We start from the raw sequence: 21,414 nt of genomic DNA, 5'->3' as shown, positions 1-21,414 counted from the left end.
CTTGCAAAGCAGTTGCAACTCTGTTCTGCAAGCAAACCACACACCTTCAAGCTAATGTAGATCATGATAGCACATCTCTGGTATCACCTGCAATAAATCACATGATGTACCAAAATGTATCACTCTGTCCTCCTGGCAAACCTACGTACCTGTAGCTGTTTGGGTAAGGCTTGGTGAACTTCGCTCAGTCTTAGCTTTCATTTTCTCACTCCTCTCTGTTTGTTTACAGGTTCTGGCTGTGAGGAAATGTCAAAATACTGAAAAGAGGCTATTTTTACAGCATTTATGAGCCAACAGGAAGGAAGGAGCACCTGAACTCACATGAGAACTTACTCTTGTGAGCTTAGCAGTGCATGCTTGAGAGGTCTCGATAATTAATGCAATGTATTCACAGGGATAGAAGTTGTGTCCATTCTGAGGCTTGCATATCCTTAGTTGTAATAATTCTGGTTAGTTAAATTGTGCTGCTGTCATTATTTGAATTTTTGAAGGGTTTAATTTATGTGTCCTCTAGAATTGAAAAGTCAATAAAGGAGCAATTTTGTGTTTTCAGACACAATACCATTAACCATAGGTACGAAGCAAAGAGTGTACTGAAGCAAGAATGGGTTTTAGGTTAGAATTAAGGCTTCCTGTTAGTAAATACAGCTCTGTGACTAGAGGATATCTCTGTGTAGTAGTGTTTATACTGTACCAGATGAAACATTTAAAATTTGGATGTTGAACAAGCAGCCCCCAAAGTAGCTAATGGACATTCTGGCCCTGGCCACAATAGTAGCTGCCATAGCTGCCACAGGAGCTGTACTGTTTTCTTGCCTGTTCTCTATCTCAGTTTGGCAGTTTAAAAAAGTGTTGTACAATAAATACTCCCGGGACTTCCACATGATTGCTAAAAAACCTAAACTGCATTTAGTTTGTTTATAGAAAGTCCTGAGGCCCTGCTCTGCAGAGCAAAGGTCATGGAAACACATGTTTACAGCTTCACAAATGCTCTATACTCCTTGAATGGAGAAATTTGTTTGATTTAATCAGCATCCACAGGGATCCTGTAATTGCATAATAGGTAATTTATTATGGAAGTAAAAGTATTTTTCTAACTGTAACCTATGTAACATGGTTTTGTAGCTTTAGACTAATCCACATAGTTAAAAAGAGCTTTGCAAAACAGTCTGACTGGAGTAATGGTGTTCTGTGATGAGCGCCTACTTGTATGGCTATTTAATCCTTTGAAAGTGTTAAAACAACAAGCACATTATCACCATGTTGGATGTAAAAACTGTTCACTGTTTGCCTGCCTTCAGCAACTTGAAGTGCTCAATGTGAGAAACTGGAAAGCCGGCCCAGATAATCCAGCTAGAGAGTGGTGAATATGAGAGTGGGGGAATCCAAAGTTTGGTTTTTTGACATATGCTGGAACATGGCCTTTCAGCTTCTTCAGGAAAGGAACATGGCCTTTCATCTTGGATATTGACTTACAAACCAATCTGTTTATACACACAAAAAAAAGTCAAATCTATAGTTGTTTAAATGTCATAGTCTTTTTACTGAAATAATCATTAACTGGGTCATGAATGACACAGACAGAATAGGGCTAAGAACTATGGTATTATCCTTAAAAGAACTTGCAGATAGGGAAGAGAGATGAGGAATTTAACCCACCTCTTACACGTATTATGCTGGTGCAAAGCCTGGGTCTCTGAAACCAGGCAATCCTTGCACAGCCTATCATTGATAATTCCAGGTGAAAAGTTACAAACCAACATGCATCTGTTCTGAAAAAGCTATGTGGGGTATTATGGTTGTTGTTGATAACCCCATTTGCTAGCTTGTCTTAAACTGAGGAGAGCGGTTGAAGAACTCCAACTCCAGACAGACTTTTGCAGTTTTAGAAGGAAAACTTGGGAAGTCAGCTTGGTATTTGCTGGGGTTCTGAATGATGAAGTTTTCTTTCCTACATCTGATGACCTCAGTAACACCAGAATTAGGTTTTTCTGCTTTTCCTGTGAATGGTTGTGATGTTCTTACTTCGTTCTTGAACTTGGAATTAATATTTTCATATATAAATAAAAATGGAAAACCAAAAAAGTTAACCTGTTCGGTAACTCATCAGCCTGCAAGCTTTTAGCTGTGCTTGAATAAAAGCCTCAGTCTATGGAAAGTTTGCACCATCATCTCCTTCTCAGCTTTAGTTATATCCTGGCCCAGTGAAATACTCTCTTCCCTAGTGCTTCTCCCTGGGCGTGCTGTGTCACACGTGTCAGATTATTAATACTGAACTCTTAAGGCAAAATGTAGCCTAAAGGTTCTTCAGATCAATGAAGCAAGAGTGATTAGCCTGGTAAAGTTAAAATAATATGGTCCTAATTAGGATAGAAAATCCAAAGACCAATTTTGAGGAGATCAGGATGTGAATTTGGGGATTTGGCACCTGAGGTTTGGAAGGCAGGGGGGTAAGAGACAGAAAAGGATATCAAGTCCCACATTTCACTGGGATGTTTTTATGTGGTTTCCTTGCTTCTGTGTCCTCCTTTTAATTTTGCTATTTGAAGGTAATTTGTGTTTTCCTCCAATTTATACTTAAAAATATTTAATTTTCCCACAAGAATATTTTTGGCTTCTGCTTGGAAAATATTTTATTGTTTTCTTTTGTGACTCTTCAGACTTTTATTTCCTGCTCCTGTATAATTAAGTGTTATATCAGCAATCTTAAGCTCTATAAATATATGAATCATGTCTTTGTGTTTAACATAGATTCACAGTACTCAAAGAGATGTGAATCCTGACAACCTCCCATGAAATGACTTATTTGTTTTGAAATGATTCCTATACATTTTTAAGTAAGTCTATGTTTTAGTGCATATTGTCTTCAGCAACCTGAAGGCACTAGCTGAAGAAATAAGGGTCTCCATCACCTCGACCCATGTATAGTAAGCATGCTGTTTCATAACCTTTAAATGTCCACCAGTCTCACTCATTCTCTTTGTTTGGGATCTGAAGATTATTGAAGGTTTCACTGTTCACTGGTCACATTAAGCTCAAGGCACAGAGTATTAGACCCAGTCCAAGAGGAGCAGGATTGGGCCCAAAAGGACTGGATGAGGAGCAGGTTAATCTAGTAATTACAATACAATCAGAAATGATCATAACTTTTGCCTATTATTCAACTTTCTCACTGAAACATCTGAAGAGGTGAAAGTGAGGGCAGAATGTATTGCTCAGCCCCCTGTCAGCATTGTTTCTGAATATTTAATATTTCCTGTCCTTTAGATAGGAGCTTAGATATGAGCAGCAGTGATGAATGGACAGAAAACTTCTTCATGCTGCATGGCTCGAAATGTGGGGACTGCATGTTTGGGCTGCCATCTCTCTATTGTTTTGCATAAGGATCTAATAATTCCTATGTTGAGAGCTGTATAAGTGAATGGTGACAATAAGAAAGCAATTAAAATTCTACTGTATTCCATTTAAAATGGGTATAGCTAGTGAAACAGTGATAAGTCAAAGAGAAAGGTAGATTTCCCAGATCAGCCCTCTGCTGTATTTAATACATGTTTCATTGTCTGTAAAATAGAGACTCTTGAGAATAAGCAGGCTTTTTTTTTTGTCTTCCCTGGGCATTCACAACAATGTGAAAGCTCTAAAGTAAGAGAAGATAGCTGGCAACAAGCTTAAAGGTGAAATGAAAGAGTCTATAGGGAATTTTGTTCCTGTGGGAATCCACATAATGTAATGGTACAGAAGAATTTGGTTAAGTTGGCTGAGAGTTCATGTGTTCCTACTGCAATCTTATCTGTCAGTGTGGAATTTTTTCTGCCAAAGGTCACCAATAAATATAAAACTGCTATTCTGATGAAAAATACCAATAGTCTGTCTTTCTTACTTTCACGCAGAGAGATGCGGCTTGGCTAGAACTAACGTTAGCTAATTCAAGTTTAAATTAGTGCCAAAGAAGCTATTCTGTATTACACCAAATGAGAACCTGGCTCAAAACTATTACCTTTTTTTCTTTTTTTTTAATATGCCCCTACATCTCTGTGAATGACTAATTTTTCCATAAATTGTGTCTTTGTGGGGGCCTCTTGCTAATCCTTCAGATTCTCGCTGTGGGTTGATGATTTAGTCTACATCACTCAATAGCTGTGTATGTCTTCTGGTCTCCAAGATACGATGGAGACTTGATGGTGAAAACCACTGCCAAATCCTAACAAACTGCTTAAGTATGACGGGCCTTTACATGTTTCCTTATTTTCTCTTTTCCGTTGTGTGCTTCTAAGCCACTGATCTTATTTTCTGCTAAATTGTTGTAGATCACTCAAGCTTTCACTAGTTCTCTCTTACTCACTTTTTCACCTTTTCTTTCACTGTCAGTAAATCTCACAATTTCTCACTGTCTCCCCAATTCTCTGCTTAGTGTATTTTTTCTTTCTCAAACTTCAGTCAGCAATGAGCTGTCTGTCCATTTATTTTAGGCCTTGTTACCCTGTCCCAGATCACTCCTACTCGTGCCATTCTGGGTCTTGCATTTAAAGTTTGAGAAAGGGTTAATGCAAAAGGGTTTGAAAACTGAGATTTATTGGGCAACATCAACCACGAAGGGACTTGTGCTTACTGGAGCTTATAACTGAAGCCATTGAGGCAAAGAGGCGTTTAAAAGATAGTGGATAACAATATGCTTATCTTACTAAGAATGCTGAACTAACCAAACTAAAGTTCATGTAAAAACGAAAAAGCAGACTGTTGTGCACATGTGGGAGGACTGCAGCCTTTCTCAGAGACAATGCTTAACATCCTTTTATTTTGAGGCAGATCTGAAGTGGGAACCATCAGTGCACAACTCTGGCTTTAATGCATCTTTCTTAGCTCTCACTGCTTGGGATAGTCAAGGGTTATAAGAAGACTTCATTGTTAAATAATATCTGCATGGCTTTTAATTTCAAATTCCTTTATGTCTCCCTCTCTCTGTTTTTTGCATTCTGTTTTTCTTTCCTTCCTTCTGCTTTAGGCTGCAAGAGAAAAATTAGAGCCAGATGACGCTTTGATGTATGAAGAAGATCTGGATGACGAAGACTGTGGAGAAGTAGAATTTGAGGAAACCATGAAATTAAAACTGCTGCGTAGAATTGCCTCCCTAGCATCCAGACTGAGGGAGTTTATTGGCAACATGATAATCACCACTGGAAAAGTTGTTGTTACAATTTTACTTGGTTCAGCAGGTTGGTGCATTTGAAAAATTTCCTCAGGAGCCCATTAGATTATACATTTAACAAATGAGTTTCAGCACTTTGGTACCTGTGGGAGTAACAATGGAAATTTTTAAGGGAAAAGAAATTGCTGCTGATTTTATTTAAATTGAATTTTTGGCAGGTATCAGAATATGCTGAGTTGCTTAATTTTTTTGTACTGATACTGTGTGGCCCTATTATTCTGTTTATGATTTTCATAGTTGCTGTTGTATTCAAATGGTGAATGGGGGCATATTATTAATGACTGTATGTTGTATTTTTTTTTAAGTGAATTTATAAATTTGGTTCCATCACTTCCAAGTATAAAAAGGAATTGTATTCATTAAGAAAAACTAGCAAAGAGTATTCAGTTGACCATGTAGTGTGTAAAAAGACTAATAAGCAGACTTCCTGTTGGTTTTCAATGGAGTCAGTAAAAGTAGTTGTTTTGATATGATATAGCCAACATTTTTATAACACGTTTGACTTAGTACCACATAGTCAGCTACAACCAGAATGGAAGTGTACAAATCACTGTAGATTGTAATCACTGAATTCAAAATTGGATCATGGAGTTGTAAATTAGCTTTCATGTGCTGGCTCACATGTTTGAATGGAGTGTTTACATATAAAGTATAACTGTATACTAAATGAATAAGTATACCAGTATATGAAGTATAAAACAAGAGTACAAGAAACATTTGATACTGAATGACAGGGACTGGTCAGGTGAGGGCCTTTCAGTAAGGCAGACTCTTTCTTTAAGGTAAGATTATCTAACAGTCTTACACATAGCCAAATGCAAAGAAAGAAATCTAAAAACTGAAAAAAATAAGTGGATCACCATGACACCTGACATGAGGGAAGAGAGATGTGATTAAAAAAAACCTGGAAAACCAAACACACCCGAAAACTTGATGCCACTCTGCATGGGTGAACATCATCCACAGATGGTGAAATAGAAGGATCATGCAGCAGTGACAGGGAACAATTTCTTCTGAATGTTGATGGGCAGCTCGCGTATGGAGCTCCAATACAAGCTAAGAACTGGGAGGTTGTTCAGAGTAGAGTTACAAAAAGGACTTGAGGTCTGAGAAGCCTGTTTTCCAGAGAGAGACCGTGAGCCTTATAAATTAAATACTTCCTTACTTACCATGCCAAAAAGATGAAGGGTGATTTAACTGCAGCCTGAAAGTACTGACAAAGCGATACCATTTTTTAAGATACCTCATCCAGTAGAAGTGATAATAGGAGCCAACACTTAGGTGGTAAACCTAGGCAATTTCAGACCAGAAATAAATTTTGAATTTTTCACAGCCAGAGTAATTGACCATAATAAAAACTTGGTTTAGGATATAGTGGATTCTCCTTCTCCAAAAGTGTTTAAATAAAGACAAAGTGTCTCTTAGAAAGAATGAAGGAAATAGTTTCAGGCTTGAGGCAGAAATTGCTGCGTTTACAGCACCATAGGTTAAAGACTTGGTCTCAAGTATGATGGGAAAGATGTGATGGTGGAGCTCAGGAAAATGACTGTAGATATGAGTCCTCACAGTGCCTGGACTCAGCTCAACCAGGGACCAACCCTTGGAGTACTGCCCCCAAAAGACACGTCAATCCAACACCTGGCAAGGGGCAAATCCTCCTGCTGCTGAAGTAGCTGGCTCAGTTGCTGGGCTCAGCTGCAGGGCCAGCAGGTGCACTGGAGCTATGAGGCACGAGGAGCCTGCAAGTCTGTCCAGAGGAAGGGGGCTCCTAGATGCATACTAGTAAAAAGCTTAAAAATAAGTTGAGGCAGGCCCCCCTGCTAGCTTTGTTACCATTTCTTTAAGAGTCCACTGGGCTGCTGTGCTGTCTGCAATCTCTTGTCATTTTCTCATAGTTGCTTCTCTTAGACGTGTATGTCTTTCCTGCTTCCTAAATTACTTTTGTGCGCTACCCTCAGAGCATCAGGTCTCCTTTACCAGTTAGACATTTTCACAAGTGCAGTACTCAGCTAAGCAAGAGCAAAAACAACATACATGTGTGAGACAGCAGAGACTTTGTCATATGTAAATAACAAGTTTCTAGGAGTTAACAGTGAAAAAAAATCAAACATTTACTTATTATTCTGTAGATTTTATCTAAATCTCTTACTTTCAGTATATGAATCAGGGGGTTTTTTTGTTTTAACAAGTTAAGATACCTCAAGATTTGTACGAGAAGGCTTTGCACTGTTCATTCATCATGACATTTTAGTATCTTGTACTTAAAATTCATACACTTGTGGTCTCAGGCTGTGCTGGCTGGCCTCGCAGCCACCTTTCTGTTTTTCTCCATGCTTTATGAAACATTTTTACATAGAGAAGATTCTGAGAGGAAAGCCTGGAGAGTGGTTGTGTTCTAAGATATGGTAAAAGAGGGAATTGAACAAAACAAAAAAAAAGTCCTACTCTTCTAGTCTCAAAGTTAATAGCAGTCTTTAGAGGTAATTAGCATAATTAGCATAACTGTAATAATTAGCATAAACCTAATTGGGTTAAATTTTTTAATACACTTCATTTCAAACTTAAGGTGTAACAAATGCTGAAATTTCCCACAGTTTTCCAACCCTCCATGTTTTTATTTTTACAGGTATGATGGTGCCATCTTTGACCTCAGCTGTGTATTTCTTTGTATTTTTGGGCCTGTGCACATGGTGGTCCTGTTGCCAAGCATTTGATCCGCTGATATTCAGCTGTCTGTGTGTATTAATGGCTATATTCAGTGCAGGACACTTGATTGGACTTTACCTGTACCAGCTACAGTTCTTTCAGGAGGTTGTTCCACCAAAAGATTTCTATGCCAGGTGAGAGAAATTCCTTTTCTGTTTAATTGTGGGAACACGATGGAGTGCCCTGTTATCACATGTTGGTGCAAATGATCTTCCACATAATGATTTGACAAATTTTACACATAGTTTCACGTTCAGTCTGGGAAGGCAAAGCATTTCAGATGGAATGGTTTTGAATGATAGAGTGGTGAAAGTCCAGCCTGAGCAATGGCATACAGAGAGCTGGAGCAGGTTAGGAGGCGAAGGTGATTTTGGTTTTGGTCTAAGTGTTCCTGAGATTTGAGTGTGAATGATTTGGCTAAGAGAGGAGATAAAGGAAAGAGACGGCAGCATTGATACAAGGGCAGTGTACACATGCATATTTTATTTTTTTTTTTGGTAGAGGAAAATAAATGCTCTGAGGTGTAATGTTATAGTGTCTTAACTATGCTTTTGTGGTGTCATTCTTGTATGCTTAAGGGCATACAAGCCCTTAGCCTTAAGGGATAAGGGTTGTTGGGGTACTTCATGTGCTGTGCATAATATTAGGCTTAATATAAAAATTCTCCCTGGTCACACAGGACATATTGGTCTTATCTTCATAGCAACAACTACATCAGTTAAGTTAAAGAGAAGCATTTCTAGGTACTGCTGCAGTAAATATTGATTTTCTGTGATTTCACTGACCCTTTTATTTTTCACACACTAGAATCTAAAAAAAGATGAAGTAAAGGATGTATTTTTCTCATTACTATTTTTTTTCCTGCTGGATCAGGAAAATTGGGGGGGTTGTACGTATTTTTAATGTTGTAGTAATCCTTACATTAAACTAGATGTAAACCTTAACTGTGTTTCTAGTAAACGTATTGTTCCTTTTAAGTACTATAAGTTGAAGGTGAAAGGAAAATAGATGTGCTGTGGAGAATCAATTAATGGTTTATATCTCAATGCACAATTAAAAGCCATAAAATAGAGCTGTCTAGTTGCGGTAGCTGTTACTTTAGTACTTATTTGATATTTTATTTAGTACAGGTTATAGATGTGTGCTTTGTGATGTCATAATTGGTGACTTGATGAGGCTGATTGGGAGGGCATAACGCCTGAAAAATCAGAGACTTGCTTAGTTTAGGTTCTTTTGTGCCACCTAGAGGTCAGTGTAGGAGAATGGATGATTTCTAATGCCAAGGAACTGAAATGCTCGCAACTTGTCTAAACCCTTTATGTTACTTTCTCCTGTATAAAGAAAAGAAAAGGGGAAATGGCTTTAAAAATCTCAACTGTTTGTCTGTGAGGATATCAACTCACAATTTTTAGCACCAGACAGCAATAACAGTTTCTCAAGGAAAGGAAATATGTGCTTCATACCATTTTGCTAGAATATGTGGAACTCTCTTCATATGCATCATTCCTGAAGTCCCTTTTTCCTTTCTAGTATTTTTCTTATTATTTTAAATTCCTATATTTTTATTTACTTTAAGTTTCAATTAATTTAGTCTCAAGATTATTGTCTGCATTTAGTAATTTTATTTTTTTTAAATAGTGTGACTTTTCATTATATGATAACTTTTCATTGAGTAACAATATGCCACTTTAACTTAGTCATTAATTTTTGAAATGAAAAAATCTGATTGCAAGGAAGTTGCCCCTGCCTCAGTGTAGAATGGAAAAGGACCTTCAGAGTCTGGGTTAAAAAAAGGCCCAGTATTGGACTTCTGACTATGTACAGAGCTTTTTGTAAGCAGAAAATATTGCAGACTTTCTCTTGAAATGGTACTGTTGAGTACTTTGCCTTTTACACAGGATATCATATGAGGGACCGATATTCTAAATTACATAAGAAATCATGTTTGAATATAGAAAACACCAGTGGCATCAGAAGGTGCAGACTTCCATGTTTCTTTATTGATAGTTCTTTCTGTTGTGGATTTGCTTCGATCTACTTTCAGGGAGATGCCTTTGAAGAGCATCAAGACAGGTATTTTCAGTAATGGGAAGCGCAAATCTTAGTGTGAGAAAAAGCCACTAATGATTTTTAATGGTTGGAGTTGGACTGATATATAAGAAGTGGCTAGAGGAGGAAAAACAAGAGACATATATATTGGAATGGTGCAGAAAAAATATTTTAGCATTTTTCATCCTAGAAGAAAATCGATACATTGCTATTTTATGTACCATCTTGATTTGAAGCTGTGCTAAATATGCAGAGTTCCCATTAATACTAGTAGGTGGCTTTCATGGGTAAATAATATGCTGAGAAATTTGATTTCCCAAAGTCTTGCTACAAAAAGGACATTGACATGATGGAGCATGTCCAGGGAAGGGCAGTGAAGCTGGTGAAGGGTCTAGATCACAGGCCTTATGAGGAGTAGCTGAGAGAACTAGAGTTGTTCTGAAGAGGAGAAGACTCAGGGAGAAGCCTGAAGAAGACAAGGCTGAGGGGAGACCTTATCGCTCTCTACAATACCTGAAAGCAGGTTGTAGTAAGGTGTGTGTTGGTCTCTTCTCCCAAGTAATGAGTGGCGGGACAAGAGGAAATGGCTTCAAGTTGCACCAGGGTAAGTTTAGATTGGATATTAGGAAAAATTTCTCCACCAAAACGGTCATCAGACATTGGAAGAGGCTGCTCAGGAAAGTGGTTGAATCACCATCCCTGGAGATATTTACAAGATCTGTAAACATGGCACTTAGGAATGTGATTTAATCATAGCTTAATGGTTGGACTTTGAGGACTTAAAGGTCTTTTCTATCCTAAATGATTCTATGATTCCATACAAAAGAAGGACTTTTATTTCTCTCTTAAATTTTGAAAGCTCGATCCCCAAAATAAGCTCTCATCAGTTGCAAGGGCAGATGTGAAAACTTCCTGTTGGACTGCTGGTGGATATTATTTCCCTTAGCAGAATGTAAGTCTGGTGTTTTATAAAGCTCCTTTCTGGGTTTGAGTTCTCAAGTTGACAAGAAATGTACAAGTGGTTTCTGATCAATAAAAAATGTGTTTTCTCTGAATAGTAATGCATTCAGCTTGTCAGTGCATCGATTGATTTCAGACTAAATGAAGTTAAACTATACCCAAACAAGAGGGAAAATTCTCAAGTTAACAGTATAATTCAGCTAGGATTTGCATCATCCTTGTGCTACTTCTTCCTTTTAACAACTTCAACTCAAAATTCAGCACTTGTGATTGTAAGAAGTGAGTGAACAGTGTCACCAGAAGAAAGCAGTTTTCTTCAGAGGAATAAACTGAAATATGGTGAATTTACATATTTTGCCCTGAAACGGTATGGGATTGTGCAAACAAAGTACTTCCCCCCTAATTTAGGATATTGTGATAACAAAGTCCTAAGTGTTTGCCACAGTGTAACAAATACCATACTAACAGCAATATTAGTAAATAAACATGAAAGCATCGATATCCTACAGAGTTTCAGATCTCCTGCTGTGGCTTTCTGATTCTGTCCTATGCAGATAGAAGTGGTATAAACACAAAGACACATTGAAATGCCATCGAGTGAGCACTCTGAAGATTGGAAATATATAGGGTACTGAAAAGTCTGAAGTATAGCTGGTGTGCTGGGGGTAGGCATGCTGGCAGCAGAGCTTGTAGGATTTACCTGGTTGCATGTATTAACACTGCTTAATTACCAGCTGATCTCTTGTCAACTAAAATGTCCACACTCAGTTAACTTAATTTATAATAGGTGTATTCTGCGTTGGTGTGCTACCATATTGCAAATCTGATTAATTATGAAGATGGGAAAACAATAATAAGAAGTATCCACTTAAAGCAAAATTCCAAAAATATCATATTTCTGCCATAAAATTCTTTTCACCTAAGTTAAAAACAAGTCAATGAGCTAAAATTACTTTAGAAATTGTGTACACAGTGTCACAGCCTGAAAAAATACACAATAATATGTTTGCCATTTTTTATATTGCTGCCTCCTTTCTTCCTGATATTGTTTATTTTGGCAAACGGATGTAATTGGGGAAATGATAAGGCCTTGCCAACATGAAGAAATAGGATCAATGCAGTGGTATGAGGTTTATCCTGAGTCAGTAAAGTTATTCCTGTCCAAAACTGTGCTTATAAGCATATTCATTTAAAGATCCAGCAATCCAATATAAATTAAAAGCTATGTGCTTTCTTAGAGTTTAGGTCTGTCTTATATTGCTTGTAGTTTTCAGGTAAGTAATGTTCAAAATAATTTAAATACAAATGGTTTCGTCTATGGGAAGGCATCACCCTTACAAAGTGAGGCAAACCTAGGAGTCCAGGTAATGTCATCCATTTCACAGTGCTATGTTATTTCACATCTTCTTAAGTGAATGAGACTTTGGAATTAATTACACAACTGATTGCTTTATTGCAATCTGAGCTGGGAAGTCTAATGTAAGTTTTTTTTTCAAGAAGAAATTTTCATCTGAAAGATGTCTATAAATTTCTTTAAGCAAGACTTTTCAAATAGATTTTACAATAACTAGTAATAAGCTTGCTTAAATGACTGTTTTATTTTTGAAGAGAGTGTTGCATTGATATTTGCTACAGATATATGATATTCAGTTTGTTTTCAGATTACTCTGAGATGACTCCAGTCCAAAATCCTCCATTTCAACTTCCATGAAAGCTTTGTTATAGATTCATATTTTGTAGCCCAAATACTCTGTTCAACCAGGCTTATAAATGCTTAAGCACAGTCTGAAAAATATTCCTGGAGTTGTCAGATCAGGGTGGGACATCCAACTGTAATTTTTTTTAGTAAATGAGGGGCTAAAGGTAGTAATGAAATCCATCAGGAGAGCAGATATTGCCAAAATATCAAGATGTAGTTGATTGATTACCTTCTTGGAAGTGTCTTACTTCTGTAGGGTGAGGCACTGATCTCCTGCTGCTTTCCACTGGAGCCAAGAGCTGGGCAACGTGTTTCACCTGAGCTGCAGCCATTGTTAATCCTTGCTGCAGACACCTGTCTTTGGCACCTGTCTCAAAGGTGACTCAACTCTGAGGGGCAGAATATTATTAACCTTACATGAAATTCTGAGGTTTTTGGGGTTGCCTTTTAACTTGGTCATAAGCCAGTGTTTGAAAAGTTGGAGTATTTAAAGTTCATTTATGTATCCTATATTGAGCTGCTCTTTGACTGCAGCATCTTTCATGCCTTCTGCCTGGTTTTTTCTTAGCCACTTACCACCATGGTACTGCAGCACCCACTGCCAGGGCAGAGTCCAGACACTTGGATAATTGCCATGTAAAGACACCACACTGTCCTCCTTCTGTTTCCATCATCGTCTATCAACAAAACCACACTTTGTAGCTGCAGAGCATGCTCCAAACCATGCCAGACTAGCCAGCGTGTTGATTACAATGACCAGATTAATCTGGAGAGCCACTATTTCCCTCTTGCAGAGGAAGATGTGTTAGCTAATTGACCGTATTCTCACAGAAATTTTGCAGCTGAGTTTCACATTAGTTCTATAATGTACCCCGTATTAGGAGACTTAATTCTACTTAATTTAGCCTATATGCTTTCTCAGAACTTCAGCTTCAGCTTAATTATATTTTTAAAAAATTATTTTGCAAAGGAAGTGGATGATTCTATAAACAGCTTAGAAATGCAAGTTCAGACTCCCATCAACAAAAGATAATAATCATCCTTGCTCTTATAATCTCTTTCTAAACTATGAGGTGGCCCAGGGCAGGTGGGCTTGTCTGGGCTTCCTTTCCCACGAAAGGTTGGACAAGATGATCTTTTAAGCACCCTTTCAACCTGAGCTATTCCATGATTCTAAGTTCTCTCCTTAATCGTATGATTCTGCAAAAGATATTTTGTTCCAGGATTTTGTGCACCATACAAAGTGGGTTTTCAATATCATGCTAGGAAATCTTTGTATACTAGACAATAAACAGGTCATTTGCTATCAACTAACCATCAGAGTCTGTGCAAGTCTTCTTTTTTTTTTTTAATTAACTACCTAACAATATATATCTAGTGTCCAAAAAAGATTGACACCTATAACTATGGTTGGTGAGCAGTTACCAGATTTCATGACAGTATGACAGAACAGTTGATTAGGTGATTCAAGGAGTGCTGGAAATTTCACAGTAAATCTTTTAACCTTCTCCATTTTGATTGTTTCTCCTTCCTAAGGGGAAGGTCTACTAGTTCTTAACAAACCTTGCATATTCTATAGTTCCCTTTTAGTGTCTTACTTCACTGTAACAAGTTGGTGTGGTTTATGTTAGAAACTGACCAAGATGATTGAGAAAGAAAGAGCCCTATTTGCTGAATCCTGCTCATAATTTCATTGCAAATTGAGCTTTTTTTCAGGACTGAAAAAGGTTAATATGATTTTGACTGTTATTGTGTTTCAAAGTTTTAACCATTCTGATAGCATTCCTATCCAAATGTGATAGGAGAACCAGTGGTGGAGTTCCCAAACAGTTGTAGCAAGAAAGCGTTGGAAGCATTGAAAAAATACTCTCTGTTGTGCGATTTACGAGTTAGTTCTGCCACATGGGCATCCAAAGAGTCATCCAAAATGAATTCACCTCTTTCAACACTTATTTAGAGGGATTCCTCAGAGATTCACTCATCAGCAGGCATGTAATAAATGTTCATGCTGTGCTCACTTTATAGCAGAGTTGTACTCAATATTGATTTAAAATGGTTACCTCAGATTTTGGTAGAAGTCCAGTGGTGACAAGAGAGAAATTGGTGTAAACTTATGCAGCTTTACCAGCAAGAATTTGTAGCCCTTGATGGTCTTTACGTGATTATGAATAACTATCTCTTTTTGCTACATACTGCAGTTCTATAAAATGAGCAAATTCTTGTTTGTACCAGTAACCCAAGCAACTTCGAAACTCTCTGAAAAAAGTAGCAGATGAAATAGTAAGTAAACTGCAGCATTTGTCTGGAAAGCAGTCCTTACCACTTCCATCTCCACAGTGTAGCTCTCAGCGTTCACCACCACCACCACCCTGCATCAGGTGCCAAATTTAGCCTTGGAAGAAGCAGGAACAACTTTATTCGTGTTGCTGAAATTGCACCACTGGTGCTTTACATGCCTCTGTCTTCCCATGGACTTGAAAGGGATGCAAACTGAGACACATGCTAAGACCTTTTAAAAACAATATTTTTCTGCACATGGGACAGACCAGTTTCCAAGCTGTGTTCTGCTACAGTGGCAAGCCTGCCAACTGATGAGTGCCCTGGCAGACTGGTGGGGCTGGCCCCGGCCACAGCAGGTTCCATTAGTGGGGAGAGGGCAGCCTTAGTGCTCCCAGTGAGCTGATTCTTGTGTGATCAGCATGCCTACACGCTAACAGAAGTTTTGCTCATGGTCAGGGAGAGATGGATCGCTCCACTCCCCCATACACACCATGTGCCTGTATGTGCCTGATCCCCACAACAGTTGAGTCTCCCTGTCCATCACAGGCTGTCCTGTGTGGGCATGCAGAGGATGACTGTGAAAAAGTGATTCTTTAATTTTCTCTTTGTATTATTTGAAGAACACAGATCTGCATGCTATGATCATTGAGCAAGTACCTGAAAACAATGACAGAAAAGGGACAGACAGACATCAAGCCCTCTCCTCCTACCAGCCTTGTATTGCTGTTGTTCTATGGCATTAGGAAATATAGATTATAATCACCAAACTTCTCTTGGCATTACAAGCTTGGTCTTTACCATTTTCCTAAGGTCTGCTCGACATTTATTTTCGTATTCTGGCATGAACAGAAAGCATGCTGATGAACTTCTAGCACTTATGTAGCACTTTGTGTTTTCAACTCAGTGTATCAACATTGACAGATGAATCATCCCACATTCCCTGAAAGTACGAAAGGCAGTCTGGACTAACCTCGGTCAAGCACACACCGGGGAAATAGCCCTTGTCTGTGCAGCGGCAGTCTAATTCAGTTTCTCTAAACACTCAGAGTGGAAGTGCTTAATCTCTTATTTATGTTCATTTAGCTGAAGTTTGGAACTTGCTGATAAAAACTGAGCCAATCATGTTCAGTTTATAACCAATTTAAAATCAGCTGCTGTACCTCTTTGGTTTTGGAATTAGGCAATTTTCACACATTTCCCAAGCCTAATTGTTCATTATCCCATTGTCTTCTTTCCCATATCCTGCTATTGTATTTTTTTATGTTTAAAACCAAATGTGAATCATAACTTGTGTTCTACCTTAGTGCATTCAGTGCTAAAAAGGAATATTTTCTTTGCTCACACTTTCTACTGCATTATCTCTTGATGTAGGTATCAATCACTTTTGCTTTTCTTTTCAATCTGTTTCATCGCCAGCTGAGTAAGTGGAAAATCTCTTTATCCTCTGTATGCATCACCAAACCTAGCAGACTGTCCCAATGTGACTGAAAAGTATCATCACCTCTTTTTCAAAGGTGGAAAAATTCCCTAACAGAGAAGTTAGATGAATCACATAACCCCCTGAGATAGCCAGAACTTGGAATAAAGCCCAAAGTTTTTGGCTGCAATCTGAGTCCTAGATCACAGACCAAGTTATCTCAAAGTTAAAATGAGTATGAAGCTACAGTTTAAAACAATTTCTGTTTTTTTCTGCACATTATTACAAGAGTAACAGTAAATCTCTTAGGCTGGCAGGGAGTTGCATGGTTATTGTACCAGGTCGCTTGCACGTTCTAGTCAGCACCACCCTCCTAAATGCTGATAGTCACTCGGGTTACCTAAGCATGGTCTGCTCTTCCTAAATGATTTCTGCCTAAGTTTTACTCTCAGTGACCTAAAGACATCTGTCCTTCTCCCAGCACCTGAGATTAGAAGAACAAGGCTGTCCATGGGCTGTACTACCTGATTGAGTTTTGGGAGCAAACTATTCCCTGCTCTGCCTGTGAGAGACTTTCTGAGGTGAGACTGTTGGCTTCTTTCCTTTCAGCAGCTCTGCCAAGTCACTTTGAAAAGCCAATACCTTCAGTTACTAATTGGTGCAGAAAGATGTTGTTAAGCAGTGCCTTGGTAAAGCTGTGCCTCGTGCTTAGTGCTGAGGTGTTCAAGTTCACCTTCTCACAGGGGGAAGCCTTTGTGCCCGTGCAAGTGTCTGAACATGCCTTTGTTTTTCCCTGTCCTGCTTTCCACATGACTCCTTAGAAGCCTGGACCTGTTTCCTCATTACATTCATCTCTGAGTAGAAACTCCAACTAAACATGAAAAATTTTTAATTTTGTTCACACAGTTTGGGTGGTGCTGTTCAGAGCTTTTCATCCCCCTGTACAGTAACAGGAAGGGTGTGTGTACATGAGGAAGAGGAGGAGGTGGCAAATCACTGGTGCCAACCAGTCTCCTCTGCTAAGGTGACTTTTCTCTCTTCAGCCTCTCATCCCAGCAGTGCTGCCTCAGCTCCTGCAGCCTCCATGCTCTCTGGGTTGCCCTCGTCTGTAGCTGAGACGGTTTGTGAAAAAAAACCCCAAACAACCCTGTTGCATTACAGTAGTTTTATTTTAGTGACAGAACAAACAACTGTTTGCCTAACTCTACCTAACATGTAAAGGCTTCTGCTGTCAAAGCAGTGGCAATGCTGGTCCGAGTGAGGAAGGATCATGTTGAAGTAGTCACTCTGGCTAAAGTATCAGGCAGGAACCCTAAAGCAATTTTTTCTGCAGCTTTATCCACGTTTAATCTTTTTCTTGCCGTCCTATCTGGTAGTCCTTCCTGTGCCAGATGCTCAGCTGTCTGATTGGGATGAAAAGATACCAGAGTCACTGCTTTAGCATGTGTCTGCATAAGATGACCACCTCTGGAAGTCCCAGCAAAGGTCTCCAAAGGCTACAGCAACATGCTGCTTTTCTAGCTTGCTGATGTGCTGAAAGGAGCAACATCAATATTGCTGATGCCAGAAATTCTGTGGCATGGGTAATGAAGAGATTTGAGAATCCAGAGAGGAAACCCATTAATAGGATAAATCTTCTTCATTTAAGGAATCTTCATTTGAAGATGGGCTATGTCTCAGTAAATGAGAGATTAACAGACCCATATCTACTATTAGTGATAACAGTGGGGAATTATTGCTTCTAAGGCAATGAAAGCTTTTGTAATAGAAAGTCAGTACAAAGCTTAATTATTGGATGAAATTTGGTATAGAGCTCACAAATCTGTACGTTCAGACTTAAATTTTACTCAGGGCAGCTGCTTTATTTCAGATATATGAAGTATTTTAATGTCTGAAGTTTGATCATTTTTAATGGAAGTCCTTAACAGCTTCCAGTCATATAGTCTCAGAGAAAATTCCATTAATCTGGTTACTTAAAAAAAACCCCATCTTATAGACTAGATACTATTTATCACCTATTTTAAAGTTGTTCATTCACTTAAAAGCAAAGTGATTTTATTGTGGCTGCTTATATGTTTTTTTTCTCCTTGAATTAAGATTTGTGTTGTATTTGCAGGTTTTGCAAGCTTTTATGTAATTCACAGCCCTTAAAGCTATCTTTTCTCCTCCACAGCTTCCTGATCAATGGCTCATTATTTCTTTCTATCCTCATTATATGGATGATATTATCACACAAGTTTTAAACTACTCACTTTTTCATGAGGTTTCTCATGCAATAGATGTGCATTTGAAATTAGTTTTCCTATAAAGGAAAAGTCACTGATGTTCAGAAGAGGGTGGGAGATAAACCAGGGCTGGTTTTGTTCTTGCCAGAAAAGCTTTGATCCAATGGAAGCTATGGAAACCAAAACTTAGCAGAAAAAAAGAATGTGGACGTCTGCTAAAGAGCTATGGAAATATGATGACATTAAAACAAAAGTTAGAATGATCTACTTGCCTACTAAGATCTACATTCGCTATGTATGTGCCTGTATTATAGCATTGAAATAGCAACATGTTGAAGGAAAATAATTCCAGTCTTAGTCTACATTTACAGATAATTCAAAAAATGTTTAAACATTTTGTTAAGCTGAAATTTATCGTAATACTTCTTAACCCAAACAGTCAAACTTTTATATTATCGTTAATATGGCACAGTTCCACCTAGCCAGTTCTGAATTATCCATGTCTGAACCAAAGCAAGGTCTAAGGCTTTTAAGAGCTAAAAATACTTGCAATGCTTTTTAAAGCTTTTATCTCTCCAGAATGGATACATTTAATGACTTTAGTCCAACTGTGGACTGAGGTTTGTGTCTGCAGTATCTCTCTACACAGTTGTCCTGCTGAGCTGAAGGGGAGGCATGAAGGATCAGCTCCTTCTCTGTGGAATCTTATAAATAATGTGATTTGGAAAGACATTTTCCATTAATTCTTTTTTTCCCCCTAAAAAGCTATGTGAAACCAAATGCCTCCTCCTCATCTTAACCCTTATTCTTTGGGGTGCTTAATGCATTTCAACCAACTTTTCCACCTCTCTCCTCCCTATGTCCTGCTATTTCTGTAAAAACCTTGTGTCAGTTCAGCATACCCTGAAGCATCAGCTCCAGTATGATCTGAATTCTCAGCCTGTAACCTAGGGAGTAACAAACTTCTGGGAGGCAAGGATGGGTCTGGAGGTATCATGGGACTTGGCTGAGTAATTTCCAACAGCATGTGTTTCTTTGGGCATGTAGCCAAATGATGTACTGAAAGGGAGTGTGGTGGCTCACAGCATTCCTTTGGAAGAGACATTATGGATATAATTTTATGGATCATAACTTTTGTGTAGCTCTGCCATTCAGGTATAGAAAATCCAACAGGGTGGTTTGTGTATGAACAGTGTACTCCTGACTTTTAGGAGGGCTGTGCAGGAATGATATTTTCTATATATTTTTTTTTTAATTCCTTCTAATCCTTCCCCCCTTATCCACAGAATTTTTTTAAATGTGGCAAGAGTGTGGACCTCCTTTAAGTCAATGTCTGAAAAAAGTTTCACTCTTCAAACAGTGCTTAGAGTTTGGGACATAGCCCTTTCAGTATTTTAAGTACTCTTCCTCATGAATCTCAGTCTTCATGGCTTGGCCTGTGAAACATGAAATTTTACCTTTTTTCCCTGTATTTCAGCCGACTTTCCCCCAGAGAAATAGAATTTCTACCACAACCGCCATCACCCTCACCAAATATGCTGATTTTCTGGGAATTTATTATTGTTGAATTTCTCTATGTTTTTTCTTTCTCTGCTCTCTCCTCTCCCCTAATTTCCTCTTCTTTACCTATCTCTTCTTCCTTTTTCTTCTCTTGTTTGGTCACTTTTAGCATCTCTGTTTTAGGGCTCACCTATTCAAATGTCAGTAAGTCTTGATATTTCATTCTCTACTCCAGACTTTCAGGCACCACTCTTGTCTCCTTCCATGTGAGGAGGGTGAAATAAATATGCAAGAGAAGATATCCAGATGAAAGATCCAGACACAATAAATTCAGACATAAAATCCAACGTAAATCCAGAAGTTCTACAAAGATGGATTCCCCAAATCCAACCCAGCACAGTAGAATGCTCTGATGCCATTACTGTGAATAATCAGGCAACAGGTACTGGCACCAGAAAAAAGTTCCCGTAATCGTAAATACTAAATCACAAAATGCATCTCCTGAAGTAATTTGATACAAATATTTTCTTCAAAAGGCAATATTCATGCAAGCTCAGAGAAGATATGGGAAAATGATCTCTCTGTTGTGTAGTGAAAAGTAGTATGTAAAGTAGTACACAGAGTTGTAGGAAGATGCAGCAACTGGAAATCTCATCTAGACAAAACTGTTACTGAAGATAAATCCAGCAGAAAAAATAGTAAAACAGTAGAAGATTTGCTATCAATTGAAATCAAGATTGGATGCTTTTCTAAACTATAAATTGTAATTCAACCAAAAGTTCTTTGTTCAATAGAAAAATTATTGTGTGTCCTACATTGTGTAGGAAGTCAGAATTATTACTTCCTTTCCTGACGTTGGAAATTATGAGGCAAATCCTCATCTGAAATCAACTCCTAAAACATCAGAACATGCAGGATCTGAACTGACAAATATGTTTATTAAAAAAAAAAATCAGATAATTTTTACTGCATGCAAAATTCACAAACCTAAAAGATCAGTAATTACTGTATTTGATAACTATATGAAATATATCTTTTTTGTTTACATAACCATTTTTGTTCATATTTAATACCATGAATAATTACTAATGCCAATTCTTATACTATATTAATGTAATAATTAAATAATGCATGCAATGAAAGTTTTAGCAATGTAAAATTCCAGCAACTTGAGCAACTCCTTAGATAAAATATCTGTGGGTACAAAAGGAATTTGTTTTTCTGTTTGTAAGTGAAATTGAAATTGTTAATTGTTAATGTTAGGTTAATATAAAAAGTGGGATTTTGTTTATGGTCACAACTTATAACTTTGTCAGAAGGTCACAAAAGATGAAAGGTGCATCTGCTAGAAGGATGATTCACAGATTCAATA

General features: G+C 38.0%; 1 protein-coding gene across 2 annotated transcripts in view; it reads left to right on the top strand.

The window, feature by feature from the left end:
- The window catches only part of PIEZO2 (piezo type mechanosensitive ion channel component 2), a 297,287-nt gene that overhangs the window by 171,335 nt on the left and 104,538 nt on the right, over positions 1–21,414 (top strand). For both annotated transcript variants that reach the window (XM_027650978.1, XM_027650979.1), the window contains exons 6-7: positions 5,003–5,213; positions 7,833–8,046. In XM_027650978.1, coding sequence (XP_027506779.1) covers positions 5,003–5,213; positions 7,833–8,046 — 425 coding nt within the window. The remainder of the gene's footprint in view (positions 1–5,002; positions 5,214–7,832; positions 8,047–21,414) is intronic.

The sequence above is a fragment of the Corapipo altera genome, unplaced genomic scaffold (genome assembly GCF_003945725.1).
Source record: "Corapipo altera isolate COAL_440 unplaced genomic scaffold, ASM394572v1 24, whole genome shotgun sequence".
In the NCBI taxonomy this organism is placed as follows: domain Eukaryota; kingdom Metazoa; phylum Chordata; class Aves; order Passeriformes; family Pipridae; genus Corapipo; species Corapipo altera.
The sequence above is the reverse complement of the archived record's forward strand: the minus strand, read 5'-3'. Positions and strand labels throughout refer to the sequence as shown.